The 19,127-nt window shown below is 39.1% G+C and overlaps 5 protein-coding genes across 6 annotated transcripts; 1 reads left to right on the forward strand and 4 right to left on the reverse strand.

Annotated features, from left to right (window-relative positions):
* Positions 1–11: 11 nt before the first annotated feature.
* On the reverse strand, positions 12–2,595 carry LOC125193740 (sigma intracellular receptor 2-like). The gene is made up of 2 exons (XM_048091609.1): positions 2,154–2,595; positions 12–296 (listed from the first exon to the last, which is right to left on the reverse strand). Exons 1-2 carry the CDS (start codon positions 2,475–2,477, stop codon positions 123–125), a joined length of 498 nt encoding a protein of 165 aa, XP_047947566.1. The 5' UTR covers positions 2,478–2,595; the 3' UTR covers positions 12–122.
* A 1,952-nt stretch (positions 2,596–4,547) lies between these two features.
* LOC125193741 lies at positions 4,548–6,042 on the forward strand. The gene is made up of 3 exons (XM_048091610.1): positions 4,548–4,747; positions 5,417–5,496; positions 5,776–6,042. Exons 1-3 carry the CDS (start codon positions 4,637–4,639, stop codon positions 5,843–5,845), a joined length of 261 nt encoding a protein of 86 aa, XP_047947567.1. The 5' UTR covers positions 4,548–4,636; the 3' UTR covers positions 5,846–6,042.
* On the reverse strand, positions 5,987–12,035 carry LOC125193735 (aconitate hydratase, cytoplasmic-like). Its single transcript, XM_048091600.1, has 20 exons — positions 11,654–12,035; positions 10,855–10,959; positions 10,464–10,624; positions 10,286–10,378; positions 9,935–10,120; positions 9,605–9,766; positions 9,173–9,317; positions 8,951–9,093; positions 8,791–8,847; positions 8,621–8,700; positions 8,461–8,536; positions 8,083–8,268; positions 7,935–8,002; positions 7,740–7,858; positions 7,488–7,609; positions 7,234–7,332; positions 6,669–7,148; positions 6,471–6,569; positions 6,143–6,385; positions 5,987–6,067 (listed from the first exon to the last, which is right to left on the reverse strand). Exons 1-20 carry the CDS (start codon positions 11,919–11,921, stop codon positions 5,987–5,989), a joined length of 2,973 nt encoding a protein of 990 aa, XP_047947557.1. The 5' UTR covers positions 11,922–12,035.
* A 1,226-nt stretch (positions 12,036–13,261) lies between these two features.
* On the reverse strand, positions 13,262–15,638 carry LOC125193738 (protein usf-like). The gene is made up of 5 exons (XM_048091606.1): positions 15,431–15,638; positions 14,964–15,106; positions 14,739–14,868; positions 14,151–14,342; positions 13,262–13,608 (listed from the first exon to the last, which is right to left on the reverse strand). The coding sequence occupies exons 1-5, from the start codon at positions 15,605–15,607 to the stop codon at positions 13,399–13,401; spliced, it is 852 nt and encodes a 283-aa protein (XP_047947563.1). The 5' UTR covers positions 15,608–15,638; the 3' UTR covers positions 13,262–13,398.
* A 2,064-nt stretch (positions 15,639–17,702) lies between these two features.
* LOC125193739 ((+)-cis,cis-nepetalactol synthase NEPS3-like) lies at positions 17,703–18,564 on the reverse strand. 2 transcript variants are annotated; one of them, XM_048091608.1, is made up of 2 exons: positions 17,779–18,564; positions 17,703–17,719 (listed from the first exon to the last, which is right to left on the reverse strand). In XM_048091608.1, the coding sequence occupies exons 1-2, from the start codon at positions 18,562–18,564 to the stop codon at positions 17,711–17,713; spliced, it is 795 nt and encodes a 264-aa protein (XP_047947565.1). In that variant the 3' UTR covers positions 17,703–17,710. The 2 variants fall into 2 exon arrangements, with proteins under 2 accessions (XP_047947565.1, XP_047947564.1); XM_048091607.1 differs by lacking the exon at positions 17,703–17,719 and having other exon boundaries at positions 17,726–18,564.
* Positions 18,565–19,127: the final 563 nt, after the last annotated feature.

The following is a 19,127-nucleotide window of genomic DNA, read 5'->3' on the forward strand; positions in this document are numbered from 1 at the left end:
TTATAGTTTCATTGAATTAGAGAACTGCAAAATCAAGAATCAAGAAAGAATTTGTTTCACAATGCAGTTGTCAGGACTAAATCCTCAGCCATTTGCTCATCAAAGAGTACACAATTTCCATTTCAAGCCCTCTTTTTTCTCAGAAGCGGCCGTCTCCCGATTGTCACGCTCTTCTCCGACTGACCGAACAAACCCCGCAACACAGCTAACACTGCAAACCCCAAGAATGGGTAATACAAGTTCAAGAGCTTATCGGATGCTCGGTTGGACTGTTTCAGCTCGGCTAGTATTGCAGCCTGAAATCAAGTAATGTTCAGTTCAGAGACGGACATGAATTCCATTGCGTTGAAACGTATACACACACACACACACACACACATGATCATGATAATAGTAAATGCAAGTTCAATCAAGATTCAATTTTTATGATCATAGAGAGGAAGAAGAATAAGTAAGAAGAATAAAATGTTTAATACTATGTACAATCAAGTTTCTTTTCTATTGTAAGGAAACAATCTTGTTTCCTAACTGCTTTCACTACACAAACACATGATCATGATGTGAGTAAATGCAGCTTCAATAAAGATTCAATTTTTATGATCATGAGAGAGGACAAAGAAGAAGAAGATTAAGAAATTCAATACGTACAATAAGTTTGTTTTCAATTGTAAGGAAACATCTTGTTTACTAACTACTTTCACCAATATGTCGAAATTATGCTCATCTCATGGCAACATCAACTAATGCACTATACATATGAAAGCTCATCGGACGATTGACAGTAGTTATTTGAAAGCTGGCAATATGAAAATGACAGCTCTCTTCCATTAGAAAGGAACATGAAACTTAGTAAATGCCAACTCTAAAGGTTTTATTTGACATAAAAATGCTTCAATAATTTGACTATACATAGAAAGAAACGTGAAGTTTTGGACCATTTTCCCCTTCTAAAATTTTAAGATGTTTCGAATCATATGCAAGATCAACATTAAACTCAAATTTACGGAAAGTGAATGAATAGCTAAAGCTCCACATCATAAACAAAGTCGTAGCAAATCAATAAGTTCACAAATTTTCTCATATCATAACAGCTACCAACAAGAAACAGAAAACAGAAATGCAGCTCATCCATTCAAGCCAACACAACAAGTAGATGTTTGGCACAGCTGAACAGTGGAGCCAATAACCACGTACACAATTGTCATTTTATCTGACAATAACTGGTGATTATAAAACCTAGATCGGGGCAAGAACTGCTTCTTAAATCTTAATCACCAAGATTTAAGAAACAATCACACTAGCAAACAACCTAAAGCAAGTCATTTCATGATTTCATCCATATGCCTCAAACATTCCCACATTCACATATAATCACCATCCAAAGTGGTTGACCCTTGATCAATGGGATAAGAAAAATGTAAATTAATCATCTCAATCTATGGAAATGAAACCACAAAAAGTCAATCTTTATGCATATTTCCGAGATCAAACAATAATTCTAATATAAAACTTCTCTTTTTCTTCATCTCAGCAAATCCATCAATAGAATAAGCACATTGTAACAATCACCTCAATCTAAGAAAATGAATCTGTAAAAATTCAATCTTGGTGCATATTTCATCGATCCAACAATAATTCCAAACCAAAAAAATTGTTTACCATGGTAGTTGATCCCTTGATCAATGGGATAAGAAAAATGCATTAATAATCATCTCAATCTATGTTGTGACAGAATAAAGCAATTGTGTAATCGAGACAAACGAAAACGTAATGAGGCACATAATTTACGTGGTTCACCAACGTTGCGTTGGCTACGTCCATGGAGTTATGCGCTCTACTTCCATATAAATAGGCACACAGACGACGGACTAGGCCCAATACAAAATTAAGGCCTAAAACAGAAACATATAACTATACAAATTCAAGGCATGCTACCAATCTAAGGAAATGAAACCACAAATTTGTGCAAAAAAAACTTCTCTTTTTCTTCATCTCACCAAATCCATCAATAGAATAAGCACATTGTAACAATCACCTCAATCTAAGAAAATGAATCTGTAAAAATTCAATCTTGGTGCATAATCATGGACCCAACAATAATTCCAAACACACAAAAAATAAAATCTTTTTCAAACACCAAAAAAATTGCTTACCATGGCAGTCAAAGTGGAAGCGCCATACAACAAACAGGTGGTGCTCAGCCACGATTTCCCAGCTGCGATGGCGTAGAGAGACGCGAGGGCGAGGGGCCACTGGAAGACGAGCTCCAGCCAAACAATCCCGACGAAGAAGTGAGGCTTCTCGGAGACCAAATAGTCGCCGTAGTTTTGCGTGTACCAGCTCTTGAGCTCCAGGAGGAAGGGCGGAAAGAGGTGCTGCGGGAGGCAGGTCTGGGCGTCGAGGAGCGGCGCTGCGACGGCGATGATGAGGAAGAAGACGAAGAGCACAATGTCGACTAGATTGCAGAGGGCGCCCATCTTCAAAAAGATTGAGTTTTTTTATGTGGGCTGTGAGTTTTTCTGCGTTTCTTGATCGACAGTGTAAAGGGGATCTGAGCTCTGAATTCCTCCTTTCTCTTTTGATGAATTTGTTGACTTTGCATGTATATTTTGAACACCAACGATTTAAAATTTGGATTGAATAAATTTGTTAGCTAATCTAATAAATATTGGTATTGGATTTGTTAATTAATGAACAAACTTATTAAGTGAATGGTTTTACAAGAATTAAGAATGTTTTGATGAGGGATTCAGTATAAATACGTTTATTTGGATATAGAGATTATACGATTAGATAGGGCAGAGATAAAATGCAAACTTATATATTATACAAATTCAAAACTCTTCAACGCAGTTTCAATATTATATTAATAGAGTGTAAAATTTCAAGATTTTAATGTCAACACAACATCAATCATTGACTACGTTTGAAATTCTGTTGACATTTTCATATTGATGTGTTTTGTGATTTGTTGAAATTTTTCAATGGTCCAGATCATAGTTTTGAGTTTGTATAATATTTAGAGTTTTCATTTGATCACAGAAGATATGTAAAATAAGACAAGAAATACGAGCTTTATGTTAAGATATGCAAAGATATGAATTTTTTTTCGTTGTTGTGTGATAGAACAAAAATTATCAAAATTTGTATAGTATATTAAATAACATGACTTAACTTGACAAATTGGTGGGTTACATAAACATGGTTAAAGTTATAATTTTGGTAAGATTAGAGAGAGCCCTTGTCTTATATTGGGCTTTGAGTTAAGCTTAACTATAATATCAAACAATTAGAAATGTTCATATATAATTCTCTATATTGGTATTACTAACTTATCAAACACGTCCGTCAGGTGTATAACGAGTTTATACTATTAATTAATGGTATTCGGTTTGATGAAGTGAATTGGATCTTATGAATATTATTCACTTGAATATATATTAAAACAAATATATACTCCCTCCGTCTCATAAAAGTTGAGATAAAACTTTTGGGCACGGAGATTAATAATTTATATTAAACAAATAGGAGAGATAAAAAAGCAGAAAAGATAAGAGAGAGTAAAAATAATAGAATAAAGTAAGAGTGATTAGATATTTTGTCTTTTGTTAAAAAAGGAAATGACTCAACTTTGTTGGGACGGACTAAAAAGGAATACGACTCAACTTTTATGGGACGGGGGGAGTATTTCTTCCGCCCGCCATTAAATGTCCCATTTCTCTTTTTCGTCCGACCATCAATAAATATCTCATTTCACTTTTACTATATTTGGTTAGTGAACCCTACATCCCACTAGTTCATTTCACTCACATTTTTTCTACACACTTTACTTTATAAAGTCAAATAATTTTTTAAAAACCGTGGTAGTCAAATATGAGACATTTAATCATGAACGGATGGAGCATCTAATCTCTAAATAATACTCCCTCCGTCCGTAAAATGTTGTCCATGTTTGACTCGACACAGATTTTAAGAAATATGAAGAAAAAGTGAGTGGAAAAAATTAGTATTCCCACCGTTCCATAGTAATATAGTCATTTTGTCATTTAAATACGTTCCATAGTAATAGAATCATTGTCATTTTAGTACGTTCCATAGTAATGGAGTCATTTCCCTTTTTAGTAAAAGTCAACACATTTTTCCATACCTATTTTACTCTCTCTTACTTTATTATTTATTCATTTCGTGGAACCTTTTTCATTTTCCACTTTATTCTTCTTTTACTTAACTCACCTAACATAATTTTCCTAACACAATTTTCTTAATCTCCGTGCCGAAAAGAAACGCCTCTATTAATATGAAATGGAGGGAGTAGAATATAGGCCTCACATTTATGTACATAGAACGTGAGTGTAATGAGTTAGTGGAAAATGAACTCTATTTATCCAAAAAAAAATGGATAATATTTCACGAACGACTAAAATGACAAAAATAGATAATATTTTACGGACGGAGAGCGTATAAAATTAGTCTAATTTATGAAGCTAAACAATTTCGAGCAATTGAATTAACTAAATCTCATATATGCCATTAAAGCAAATTATTATACACAAAAAATTAAATAAGCGGCTTTTCGTCTTGTTTGCAAAATCCCCAATTCGGAACCCTAGATCATCACATCAATCAAGCCGGAAAAATGAGCGAGAGGCCGGTGCCGAGAAGGCACAGTCCATGGGTCGACGAAGAGGTCTATAAACGCGAAGTCAAAGCTCACAGATGCAACGACCGCGTCGAAGATGTCATCTATGTCAGTAATCACTTCGGTCAAATCTCCATTGTTAATTTCATTTCGTTCGTTTCCCCCCTTTAACTTTAGGAATATGAAAATGGCGATGTTTTAGTTAGGCTTTACGAAAATGCTGAATAAATATATGCTAAAGACTGCCTTTTTTCAACTTTTTCCTCATTAATTTGCTTTGTGCTGAGCCTTTTTAATCAGTTGTGGTATTTGAGAATTTTTACTAGGTGTGAATGGTCTAAACAGATGATCAGCTAGGAAATATTGAATTTGAACCGTTGAAATTCGATGTGAAGCTCGTTGCTTTAGTAGTTTTCGACTTACGGATACTAAATTGTTGGCATTGAGCTGTTCTGTGTCACCACATGTGTTAGTGTATGCGCAAAGGCGAACTCTGCTAGAACACGGTTTCGATCATTTTTTGGGATGACAATGTAGCGTGTAGCGTGTTTGATGTTTCATTATATAATTGCAGTACATCGTCTTGAGATGAAGTTTTGTTTGTTAAATTATGCTTTGTTATTTGAAATGAAAGATAAAAGATATCTACATATGAAATCCTTGGCATTATCTCTTTAAATGCCGAGTCTGCCCTGTTGTTTGTTTGGTGGCTGCAGCGAGCATATGAACTGTTTTGTATACGCATATTTCGAGTCTATTGATCTCTGTGTTTCACAGGCTCTATTTGAAGGCAACCCTTTCAAAACAATTCCAGCCCCTTTCAAGCTATTTTATCAGTGCATGCGATCAAAACCAGGGTATGTCGTGCCTAATTCCGTTGCCTCCAATATTTCTGCGTTTTGTATTGCTCTTTAATTTTTTTCGTTTCTTCGTGATATTGTAAGAAATTCAAACCCTTGCTTGTGGAGAATGTTGAAGGGGGGTTTGGTAGAGAATATCCTCATTTTCTATTTGGTTGTGTTCAGAACTCAATCAAGAATGCTGCGCTCGTTTTTCAATAGAACGAGTTTTTTATGCTTGTTCAGTTTCTGTACCTCTTTTTCTAATTTACTCATGCTGAGATCAAAACTTTGCAGGGAAGAGCCTACTGATCCCTTCGTCCACTTGGATCTGGATCCTCCCAAAAGAGAGGCGAAACCTGAGTAACGCACTTGTTAAGTGGGGTTTATGGACCAAATATGCTCTCTCTCGTGATAGATTAGTCTTTTGATACAAGTTCTCATATTTGGTTTGTAACAAAATACGATGTTATTTCTGATCTCGTCATACTGCTACTCCTATGGAGAGCTATCTGCAAGCAAACTCGGTCTCTAACCTCGTTTTTGTACGAATAAAAGTTTTACCGTTGTTGAAGTACTCGAGCTCCACCTAAAATACGAAGCATAAGTACGAAACGACACCTTCAAAACAGAGATGCTAAGAGCACATGGTGAGTGGTTTTACCTCAGTGTCGAAACGGACAGTGCATGTGAACTGCTTTCCATTGTCCGTGCGGACAGTGATGTCTTGGCCAGGGCGGATATCGGATATTTTGCTAGGAAGGTCAATGGTGTAGCGTTCCTGACCCGTCAACCCTAATGTCTCGGCATCCTCACCAGCCTTGAAGCATAGAGGAACAATGCCCATTCCCACAAGGTTACTGCGATGGATCCTCTCAAACGATTTGGCAATCACTGCTTTAACTCCCTGTTGAGCATTGAAGGTAACTCGATTAAGCTTGCTCTTGTGTGTTTCGTCTAATGGGTTTTAGCAGTAATTATAGCAGACTTACCAACAACATGGGGCCCTTCGCAGCCCAATCTCTCGAGCTTCCACTACCATACTCTGCTCCGGCCAAGATGATGGTGGCCTGTCCTGCAGTCTTGTATTTCTGGAAGATACGTTTCGGTTAATACAAGTAGATTTTTGTGAGAGTATAATCCGAGAGAAAAGATATATGTTTATGTTGGACTAAATCAAGGGGATGTACCATTGCAGCATCAAATACAGAAAGTTTCTCTCCGGTTGGAATGTGGATTGTCTTCGGGCCAACTTCTCCTTTCAACAACTTGTTGACGAGACGGATGTTTGCAAAGGTCCCTCTTGCCATGATTTCATCATTACCACGCCGACTGCCATAGGAATTGAAGTCCTTGCGATCAACTCCACGTTCCATGAGATATTTGGCAGCGGGACTATCCTTGTTGATGTTTCCGGCCGGTGAGATGTGGTCTGTTGTGATACTGTCGCCAAAGTTCAGCAAGCAGTAGGCATCTTTTACTCCATGTGGGCCAGGAGGATCCATGGTCATGTTCTTGAAGTATGGTGGCTCGTGAATGTAAGTTGAAGTTGGGTCCCATGAGTACAGCTTGTCATTGGGTACGATTAACTGATTCCACATGGGGTTGCCCTTAGTGATGGCCTCGTATGTGCTCCTGAACATTTCTGGCAATACACTCGATTGAACCGCCTAAAAGATGTAATCCTCGTAGTCAGTGGGTTCTGTCAATTTAAGATAATGCAAATTTTAAAAGGAACAAAGATATTTTGCATACATTAGCTACTTCCTGAGTTGATGGCCAAATATCCCTGAAGTATACTTCTCTTCCGTTCTTGCCTACACCGATTGGCTCTTTCTCGAAATCAATATCAACCTGTCAAAGGAAGTAAACAGGTGCCGATGTATTCAGCCTTCGAGGAACACACAAATAAAATAGGGTATTTCTCTTGTTCATGGCACTAATAAGCTATGTATGCTTCACTTAACTTTGATGATAGTATAGAACTGTATTAAAAAGAAATCACTAACCGTGCCAGCAAGGGCATATGCGACAACTAGAGGAGGTGAGGCAAGATAGTTTGCTCTTGTCAAGGGATGGACACGACCTTCGAAGTTACGATTTCCAGAAAGTACTGCAGCTGCAACAATGTCTGGAGAGCACAGCGAAAACTGGATTAATCAGACAAACTTCACAAGCATGCAACAGAAGAATGACAAACAAGAGTATAGATTCGGTAGTCATATTTCATAAGATGTAGAAATACAAAGCTGCGCAATTACCATTTTCTGATATTGCAGCACCAACTGATTCATCCAATTCACCAGAGTTCCCGATGCATGTTGTACAACCATACCCAACAATATTGAAGCCTTGATGATTCAAGTACTCCTGCAGCCCACTGCACAGTTTAAAGCACATATTTTCAGTTTTCTGCGGGAAACTATTGCACATAAAACAGAAGTCACGATCAATACCTCCTATCTAGATATTTCTTAACAACTCCAGAGCCTGGAGCAAGGCTTGTTTTCACCCATGGTTTTACCTGATATGTTATCCGCATTAGCTTTGCATGAAAACAACATTTCAATACAAAATTTCAGTTGAATTGATGAAACAGCAAACCTGTAGACCCAGATCGTATGCTTTTTTTGCTACGAGGCCAGCCCCAAGCATTACACTGGGGTTTGATGTGTTTGTACAACTTGTGATTGCAGCAATCACAACACTGCCATGCCTAAGTTCTGCAGGCTCCCCATGGAATGAAAACTGCGCTACTTTTTCCTGTGCTTCCTTGGGCACAGCAAATCCCTACATTGCAGTTAGACAATGATTTAGTAGAATTCCAGGTAATGGATGTCCTATCAAAGATAAGCTTGGCATAAAACTTTTGTTGAATTATTTCAAAACCAAAAAAACAAGAGTACCAGAAGCCCCTACTTCCTTTCACATTCTGCAACACTAAAATGATTAATATAGGGCATTCTGAATGTTATATCTCACCTTGAATCCAACCTTGCTATCAAGGCAAGAGTGCCAGTCAGACTTCATTTCTTTCAATGTCACGCGATCATGAGGCCTATCAAATAAATAAAAGAATAGGTATCACAAAGACGTGCAACTAATAAAGATGAATGGAAGCAAATAAGTCTTGGTACAAAACCTTTTTGGTCCTGAAATACATGGTTCAACATCTGACAGGTCCAGTTGCAAGTTAGATGAGTACACTCGTTCTTGTTGAGGCTGGCAATTAGAGAGAACGTAGACAGAATAATCAGAAAAAACTAAGTTTTCTAAAAAAAACCCTATATCACAACAAGCATTAAGGCCTACCTCACTGTAGTCAACGAACATATTGTTTGCACGCAAATAAGCTTCAATCATTGCCACCTAATATTGATCCATTGACAGTTACATGATTAGCGAACATACATAATACTATGCGACTAGATAGTTTTCATTAATTTAAGCAAATGCAGTAAAATGTGCTTACAGTCTCATCAGTTCTGCCAGTTAGTTTTAAGTATTGTAAGGTAACACGATCTACAGGGAAGAATCCCATAGTAGCACCATACTCTGGGGACATGTTTGCAATAGTAGCTCTGTCGGCTAGAGAAATTTCACCCACACCAGCACCTGAACACAGCAATATATGCTTAATTAGGTGATCTAATAGAGATAATTTGCTTTAAATATAGAGAATGAGTATTATTACCATGAAATTCAACAAACTTTCCAACAACACCATGTTTCCTTAGCATTTGTGTCACTGTTAAAACCAAGTCAGTAGCAGTAACACCATCCCTTAACTTCCCTGACAACTTGAATCCAACAACTCCAGGCAACACCATACTCATTGGCTGTCAGATAATAACACTAGTTACATGGTGCAAAAGAATCTTACTTGGAGCCAACAAAACTAAAAGAACATCAAATTGATATCCACAGCTACAGTATGAAAAGCACATGATCATTTAATCTACTTCTCCAGCAAATTGTAGAATAATAAATGATAGGTGTAAAAATACAATAACTCGAGGATGATCAAGAACACAAAAAAGCTTTGTCCTACAAATTGTTCATACTCAATAAATCAGTAGACCAGAAAGAGATTGAACAAAGATAGTTAAGACTTTAGAGTTCATACCTGTCCAAGCATGGCTGCTTCTGCTTCAATACCACCAACTCCCCATCCAGCAACTCCAAGTCCATCAATCATGGTGGTATGAGAGTCAGTTCCAACAACACTATCTGGGTAGAGTACTCCGTCATTGTTGAAGACAACACGTCCAAGATATTCAAGATTGACCTAGTTACATGGATGATAAGGCACAAAGTGTTGGAGAAACTATAATTTTTGAATCATATATGATCACCAAAAATTGCATAGCATACAAAATATTACAATACCAGAACATGTGAATTGCACTATACATTATCATGCACGAAAATAAAACCGCTAATGTTATCTCAATACCTGGTGTACAATACCCGATCCTGGTGGAACAACAAGCATGTTTTGGAAGGCATTAGAACCCCACTTAAGAAAGGCAAATCTCTCCCTGTTTCTTTGGAACTCAAGCTCCATATTGGCTTGAACTGCATTTTCAGATCTAGCAACATCAACTTGAACTGAATGATCAATAACTAGATCTACCGGAACCTGCAATACCATCAAACATTGAAATTAATAATCTCTGAATTTTATATGTGAAGCCTGCTTCCTATCTTCTATGAGAATATCTTATTAGTACAGCAGCTTGATATGTCAAATTTACTGATTCCTCAATTCATAGTTCCAGAAAAAAGCAGAAAATATAGAGCATACCAATGGATTGATCTTGTTAGAATCATTGCCAAGCCTGTTCATAGCATCACGCATGCAAGCAAGGTCGACAACAGCAGGTACACCAGTAAAATCCTACCAATAGTGAAAAATATTTTCACATGATATCATCTAAGCTGTTATAACGAAGGTACAAATATAGTTCAACCACGACCAGTACCTGCAGAAGTACACGGGCAGGCTTGAAGGGAATCTCAACTAGCTTTGGAGAAGTTTTTTCCCAGTCAATGATCTTCTCGACATCTTCCTTAGTTACCTGGAAGCCGTCACAATTACGTATCGCTGACTCGAGAAGAATTCTGATAGAGTATGGCAGCTTATCTGTAATTACATAGCAGGCACAACAAATCCTCATTATAAAGCTCTATTTGATAAGACTTTTGACTGCAGACAACTGACATTAGCAGGTACATTAGAAAAAAGTGTGCCAATAGCCAGTCCAATAGCTTATCCAAAAGTTTGATTAAAAAGTGGTTATGCAGTGAAGATAGTAAGTTTAGGATTATTTAAGGAATATGGAAATTGGATATCTCGACTGTAAGAGTGCTCACCTATCCTTGGATCATTTAGAGCTGGCAGGCTGTAAAATTTTCCAAATTCACCACCACCAGGCTTCGGCAGACTAGTAAAAATTCCCTTAAAAGCATTCTCAGAAGCTGAAATCACATTGAAAAGAGTAAGCATACTTAATACATGCATATAAAACTATATTTCAGGAAAATTATATGCAATTAAAGAAAATTCATTGACAGAGGAATAAAAGGTAGATCCCATCAGAAAAACTAATATTTAATGCTTTAACATAATATTCTAGCTAAAATGTAGTCAATGTGGTGTGTAAAATGACAGAACATAACAAAACAGACAAGTATTCTTCAAAAGTTTCTCATATATCCAGAAAACACCAGTGAAACAGCAAAATAAACAGTGAATCCCCATTCAGTTTACCTTTTTGACTAAATACTCAAGTGATAACGACAGGATGTGAGTCAACTTCAATGACGTCAAACCAAAGAAAAAATCAAGCTCACTCATCTTGCTATTGATGAATCAGTTAGAACGATGCATAAATCAATATCAAACAATCGCACAATTATCAATTGAACCTAAAAAAGATAAATCACATTCATCTTCCACCTCCGCAACTAAAATTAACAACGTAAATCTAATCCATTTCACACAACAATAAAAAAACAATCTAACATTTCAAAACTGATACAAAATCCAGCTGATCACAATTCATACACACGATAGTACATCCATTACCAATCGAAATTTAACGATCAAACAGATACTCATCAAAGGCAACTCCAAAAATCTCAACAAAACAAAATCGACAATACCACACACCAATGGTAGCGATCTTCCGATGCAGCAGGCTATCAGAAACCGAACAACCGATCCTGATCTGCGACGTAGGCGAGTTCCAGCCAGCGCCGTGGCTCCATCGCGCCGCCGCGGACAAAAAACTCAGAGATCGGAGATTCTGCTGCGAGGCGGCGGCGCCGCAGGCAGGAGAAGGCGCGGATGGCTTTCTACAGAGAGAGGAGAGCGTCCTCCTTCCGGAGGAGTGAGAAGCCCTCTTCAGGAGAGCAGAGGTGCCACTGGTGATGTACATGACGCCGAATTCGATCAAAGCAGCGTGTGGCAGTCACATTCAATTCGAATCGAAACAAAATCGGCGCGGCGGTGAGGATCGAGAGAGGGGGGTCGAGGCGCGTGGCGATGAGGAAATGAGGTGTGTGTATATATATGAGAGAAATGAGATGAATTGGCGGAGATGAGATTTTGTGGGAAGAGAGACGCAGGTGTTGTCTATATATCACATTTAATCTATCATCAAAGTTAAAAACCTTCTCTCATATCCACATATTCATTTTTAGGTTGCGAATCATTTTCATTACTACCTTCAAAATAATGTTTTGGATATGTTACCTAGTAATTTCCGTTATGTCACCATAATGGATGTGGTACACCATATGCTATTGTTAAGAATAACTATAGTCAAGTGGCATTTGAATTTAATTTTTTATTATGTTTTATACGAAATTCCACTATGGACTGAATACCTAATTATTACCAGAAACCAAAAATAAAGCATGAAAGAATATATTCTAGGTGGTGGGGTCGGAACGTGGCATGTTATTTAGATAATGACAACAAATAAAAAGGTATCAATTTATATAATATGATAATAATTAATTACCCAAAAGCCTCATAATTGACTTGGAAAATATTCTATTATGCCTCTGTCCTCTGACATGAGCTTTTTCCCTTCTAATTATTCTTCTAATATATAAACAAAGAAGCTTCACAACTTCACTTCATTACTTAATTGTCTATCATGGTTTGTTTTATAGTAATTATTTTATATTGTTAGGTTGCTAATTTGGCTAATCTCTCTGTGTTGAGACGTAAACCTTTTGAATATGCGAATCATCACTTCATTCATGTAGTAGGTTTCATTGATTAATTAATTAATTAATTGAGTTCCTATGTGTTCAACATCAATTTAATATAGATATGTTTCATATAATCTTTAAAGGAAACCAATCAATTTACTACTAGGATTTAAAGGAAACCAATCAATGTCAATTAATTTTGGTAAAACTTTTTAACTACTTGCTACTAGGAAAGCAAATAACTTGCCAAAGCTGGCTAAAAATAAACCCTAAATTTCATTAATAATATGCCCTAAAATTTAGTCGGACTCAATCTTCATAAATCAGCTCATAAATTTTCAATTTTTGGCCCACTTGCATGAATTTAAATTAATGCAACTTGAAATGCTTCAAATATCTTGACTTATAAATCTCAAAACTAAATGGCTAATTAGACAAAATCATACTAGTATTCAATGTTATAATATTGACAACATTTTAAACACACTCACAAATTTGTATTTAAATAAGTTAGACTCAAGTAATGTGGATAGGCCATCATTGAAATCTCACAATATATTTCAACCTAAGCAAGCTTTTATTTATGAAGCATAACACAGTAAAATGGAGAATATTACACACTCTAAACAAGCACAATACATTTCAGCATTTTACTAGTCGTGTTCACATGATTTAGAGATCGAGCATCATTGATCAGTTCGACAAGAAACGACCCATCCACGAGTTGAAACGAGACCACGCCTGCTCGACTGCTGCAGCATCCTCGTCATCCATCCCCATCTTCTTCCTTCTCTGTGCCCCTTCAGGTGAACAGTTCATAAAGGCATGCCCGATTCCGGGATAGAAGTAAACCTCGTGGGGAACTCCTGATGCCTTCAACTTCTCTTCCAAATCTTTACCAGTCTGGAGAAAAACTCTCACGTTCAAGAAACATTCGATATTCAACGCTCGCACACAAAAAACCGTACATACTTCCGAGATGTGTATTTGTATCAAACCACGTAGTTTTCTCCTCGAGAGAATGACAGCAAGGGCACACTCAACATCACTTTAATCCACAAACTATCCTTGCTTGATCGAAAATGTTTCCAACTTTGAGACGTATTTATTTAAATTCCAAACCATCAGATTTGTATAAAAAATGTCCGGATGTTGGAAACATAAAGATTTTGGGAGCTGAGAATCGTACGTTGAACATTTTCGATACAAATGTGATGGTTTGGGATTTGAATGAATAACTCTTAAAGTTCGACACATTTTTAATAAAGCAAGTATAGTTTAAAGCGATGTTTACCCAATTTTTTTCACAAAATGTTCGGAATCTTGACTTGAAAGATCCATAATTTTGCGTCTACGAGATAACCCAAAACTTAAACATATTTGCATAAAGAATTAAACTTTCTAGCACACAATAACAAAGCATTTCAAGAATATCTTGGCAATACCTTTGGATCCGAGAACCCGACAAAACCATCAAGTTCACCAAAGTGGGCCTGCACCGGAGCCTTAGTCTTGACAGGATCCGCGAGCTGGGGTGAAGGCACTCCATAGAAAGCTACCACGGCATCAACCCCCGGTACCAAAACAGAGCTTGCAATAGCAAGAGCACCACCCATGCAGAATCCGGTTACACCAACCTAATTCGACAAATCTTATTAGTATACTGCTTGAAATAACTAACATGTGTATATTAGTCAGAATAGCGCCATCTCCTTATTTAAAACCACAAGGAAATTCTCATTATAAGATTGAGCTAGTTAATTGCAAGCTATATCGCCTTAAGAGTTCCCCGTTGAAGTTTATGACATAAATATCAATGATCTAAAAGTGTATAGCCTAAATCAATCGGTACCAATGTAGTTATATTCAAATTGATAGCTACCACACTCCTAACTTTCTCAACTTGATAACCACAAACAGAAACTGCGGATTGACATAAGCAACGAGTTCAAACACCAAGAACTAGACATCAACTACAAACTCCGTCCGACAAGCTAGTAGAAATTGAAAAAATCGGAATTTCAGCAGCGCACCTTCTTAGAACCATTTGCCTTGAGCCAGTTGACCGAGGCCTCGATATCCTTCACTGCACCTGGCCAATCGAGACCTTCCATCAAATGTTGAGCTTCCGCGACTTCCAAACCAACCTTCCCTCTGTACAAACTACACAGCACGAAAAACGACTTCAGTCCTCGTACATTTCAACACCACAGAAACATATAGCTCAAGAAAAAGCTCGATCAACACGGGAATCTTACTCGGGAATCAATGCCTTGTAGCCAGAGCCCAACTGAGAGATTTTCTGGGCGTGATTCTTGACCTCAAAATCAACACCCCACCATTCTTGAAGCACAACAATCCCAGGAGCATTGTCTTTCCCAATCACGTAAGCATCAAATGTCTATTTGATTCATTTCCAATTAGAGCCCCAAATCACAAGTAAAAAAGGAAATTACAGTCAACAATTACTTTAGCCCAAACAATATTAAGCCCCCAATTTGAAGGAAATCAAATTCAGTCTTTCACACAACTTCGCAATTCAGCTCAAAGGCAATTATCGAAAAATACGCGAAATCAGAAGAAATGAAATGTTCGAAAATACGAAGAACTCATCAAAATCAAAACTTTCTCCGATGAAATTGATGAGAATCGAGATTGAAGCAAAACCCAGAAAAATTGAAGTGAAACGAGCTAAAAAGTAAACGCAAATGAGACCAGGGCTTACCCCGTTGTCTCTCTGAATCTGGACTTTCTTGAACGGTGAAGAGGCAGCTGCGTCGGAGGCCATTGCACGAACAGAAGCGGAGAGAATTGGAAGGGAGAATGTGGAAGGAGGAGTGGATTTGGTTCTGTAGAAGAGGGTTTTTGTAAGGAGTCTAGAACCTTGAGATATCATTGTCATGATTTAAAAAAAAATCAATTTCGGCAACAAGGATTTGTGTTTCATGTTTTAAAAAGGTAATTTATATTCCTATTTATTTATAATTATCTAAATTTTACTTTATTTACAAAAATGTTGGCCAATTTTTATTATGGAATGAAATCTATGAAATTAATAATATAAAAACTCCAAATCAGCCCGCATGCTCTCGAGCATCGAGTGAAGAAACATCTTCTCCGTGGGGTCAGTGGCGGCCTTCCAATCTTGGAAGACCTTGTACATCTGATCCCGTGTATGGTTACACGAATGGAGAGTGTACTCGAGTGGGGCGGCGGGTGGGAGGGCGGAGGACTGGACCTCCATGGGGCGATAGGGGGGATCCTCCCCTCGCAGCCCGTTGCGCCCGCTTTTGTCCAACCGGGCGAGGGAGACCGGTAAATGAAGGAGGGGATGGAAACTCCTCAGCATCCCAGGGGGAGGTCGTGGGATCCGCCGCTGCTGCCGCTGTAGTCGCCGGAATAGTTCAGCCTCTGCTTCTTCGGCCACCCAGCGTCGCACCCCGCCCGGAACTTCTCGGAGTCCTTCAGCAACAAAAAGCACTCCCAGAAGTTGAACTCCTTATACTTCCCCGCCAAGGGGAACTGACTCTCGGCTATCCTCCGGATGTCCTCCTCATTCAACGGGGATATCCGGATCCCCGAGATCGATCCCCATATCATGCAATGACAGAAGGTCATCGCCAGTGAACTGCGTCTCCACTGGGGTCGACGTGTGAGACGAAGCCGTCAAAAAATCAAGCGAGGGACGATATACCGTGTCCCCTCCCGGTGACCCCTGCATCCCGGGATGCATACCGTGCTGCATCCCCCCTGCATCCCTCCCTGCCACATCATCCCCATCATCTGCTGCAGCATCTGCTGCTGCATCTGGGGCATACCTCCCCACCCCGGCGCTGACTGCCCGCCGCTCCCCTGCCCCCCGCCCGGCATCCCCCACGGCATACCCCCCTGGTTCCCCCCTGCATCCCCCCGGCGCACCGGCCATCATCCCCATCAACTGCCCCCAAGGGACGTTAAACCCTGGGCCCATCTGCCCGCCCATCTGGCCCCATCCAGATCCCACAGGTACCGTGGGAGTCTGAGATCCACTCGTCGCTGGACTGGACTCGTTGTTGTGATCCATCGCTCGATGATGCTCTTGTACAGAAAGTTAGAGAGAGAGAAAACTCGTTAAAACAAGTGGTGCAAATGAAAATGAAACTAAAATTAGGCGCTGGACGATCGTTGGCCGATCGGGCCGCCACAATGGTGGCTAGCCGATCGGCCAGCGCATCGGCCAGCGCCGAGCGATCGGCCAGCCCACGCCGATCCGCTAGCCGATTTACCGCTTGCCGCCTCCAATGGTTCAGCTAGCCGATCGGCCAGCGCCAAGAATCGGTTAACCGGTCGCTAGCCGACCATTGGAGATGCTCTAACCATAACTTTTAACAAGACCAACTAATCTATATTCAAATGGGTTAGGCAGATTTTAATGAGGCCCACTATTATTGAGTTACCACCTTGATTATATAGAGTGGCTCATTGAAATGGTTGAATCAGTTGAAAATTTCAGTAATGTAGTAAAACTTCCTTCATTTCATAATAATTATCGCTTCTATTTTAAGAAGCATTTCATTTTTAATGAGACAATCTAAAAAGGAAAATGTCTTATTTTTAATGGGATAGAGGGAGTATTAGTTATCTTTGTTTCGACCCCACGATTACGAATTTCTGGATCCGCCATTGTATATACCTTTTTATTGGAATAAATAAGAGAGTATACATGTTTGTTGGAATAATAATGAACTAAGAGAGTGTTACTCCCTCCGTTTCTTCATAGTTGAGTCATTTTTCCATTTCGGGAAGTTTCTTCGTAGTTGAGTCATTTCTATATGCATATAGTAACTTTTTTCATTTTCTTAATTTATTCTCTCTACTTTATTCACTTTATACTTTATTCTCTCTACCTTTTCTTCTCTCTTACCTTTTTTTATCTATTTATTTAACACACCCAACATTCATTTCTAAAACTCTGTGTTGCCGAAAAGTTTCGCCTCAACTATGAAGAAACGGATGAAGTACATGTTTATTGGAATTTTAGATTTCATACATTTGTAATATATAAAAAAAAATAGATTAGTTTAATAGGTGGAAGGGCATGGCAATCATCCCAGCATCCACTGCCAAATCAACCCCGGTGACAAACGCCGCCTCATCTGAAGCAAGAAACGCCACCGCTTCCGCCACACTCTCCTCCGTTATCGTCGCCTCTTTCGAGCTCGTGTAGGGCCCCAAATGCTTCTCCACATCCGCCCGCGTCACTAGCCCATACCTCGCGGCGAGCGGTGTGATCACCGCCCCGGGCGACACGCTGTTCACCCGTATCCCGTGCTTCCCGAGCTGCAAACTCGCTGACCGCATCAGCCCCAGCACCGCCCGCTTCGACATCACATAGTCCATCAAGTCCACCGTCGCCTTCTCCGCCACAGCACTTGACATACACACGATAGCTCCTCCGGTTCCCATTTCCACCATCTTACGCGCCGCCTGCTTAACGCACACTGCCATGCCACGCGCGTTCACGCGCATCACGCGCTCGTATTCCGAAAAATCCAAATCCAGGATGGTCTGAGGGGAGCTGCTGACGGTGCCGGCGTTGCTGAACATTATGTCGAGGCCGCCGTAGGCTGTCGCCGTCCATTCGACCATGGCCGCGACTTGTTCCTCGTCCGCCACGTCGCACTGGACGTAGCTGCAGCGCTGCAGGCCGATGGATTCGGCCAAAGCGCGGCCCTTTTCGGATTGGATATCAGCGATAACCACCGCACGCGCTCCGTGATGGGCCAGGACGTGGGCGGTGGTCTCGCCGATGCAGCTGGCGCCGCCGGTTACAATGGCTACTTTACCTTGAAGCTTTTTCTTCATCAAATTGTTTGACATATATGTGATCTAGAGATTAGGGTTGATGATGCTACTAAGCCACGGATATAGTATGTCTTATGTAGGAAAAGAAAGATGGATATAGCTAGGGATGTTAATGTAGCCCGCAATCCGTGGGCTAGTCCGAATAGCCCGCAAAATTTATAGGGTTATGGTGAGAAATTATAGCCCGATAAAATCATAGTCCGATTAGCCCACACCCGATTAACCCGCAACTCATTAGGGCCAGACCCGAATACCCGATGGGCTGACCCAAAAACCCGATAAAATTTTTATTGTTCTATTTGTTTGACTCCTAATTGGACACATTCATTGATTATTTTTATAATATAGATAACTAAATAAAATAACTTTCAATTTTATATTAATCATACAAATTATATATTAAATTTTTATTAATATAATAGTAAATAAATACATTAGAAACTTCAAATTCATTAAAATTATTTAAATTTCAAAAACATGCTTTAAAATATTTATATTTATGTTTTATTTTGCACAAATCTCAAATATTAGTATTTGATGATATTTGTGTTTGATTTTAATATATCTCAAATTATTAT

Source organism: Salvia hispanica, chromosome 6, assembly GCF_023119035.1.
Source record: "Salvia hispanica cultivar TCC Black 2014 chromosome 6, UniMelb_Shisp_WGS_1.0, whole genome shotgun sequence".
Lineage (NCBI taxonomy): Eukaryota > Viridiplantae > Streptophyta > Magnoliopsida > Lamiales > Lamiaceae > Salvia > Salvia hispanica.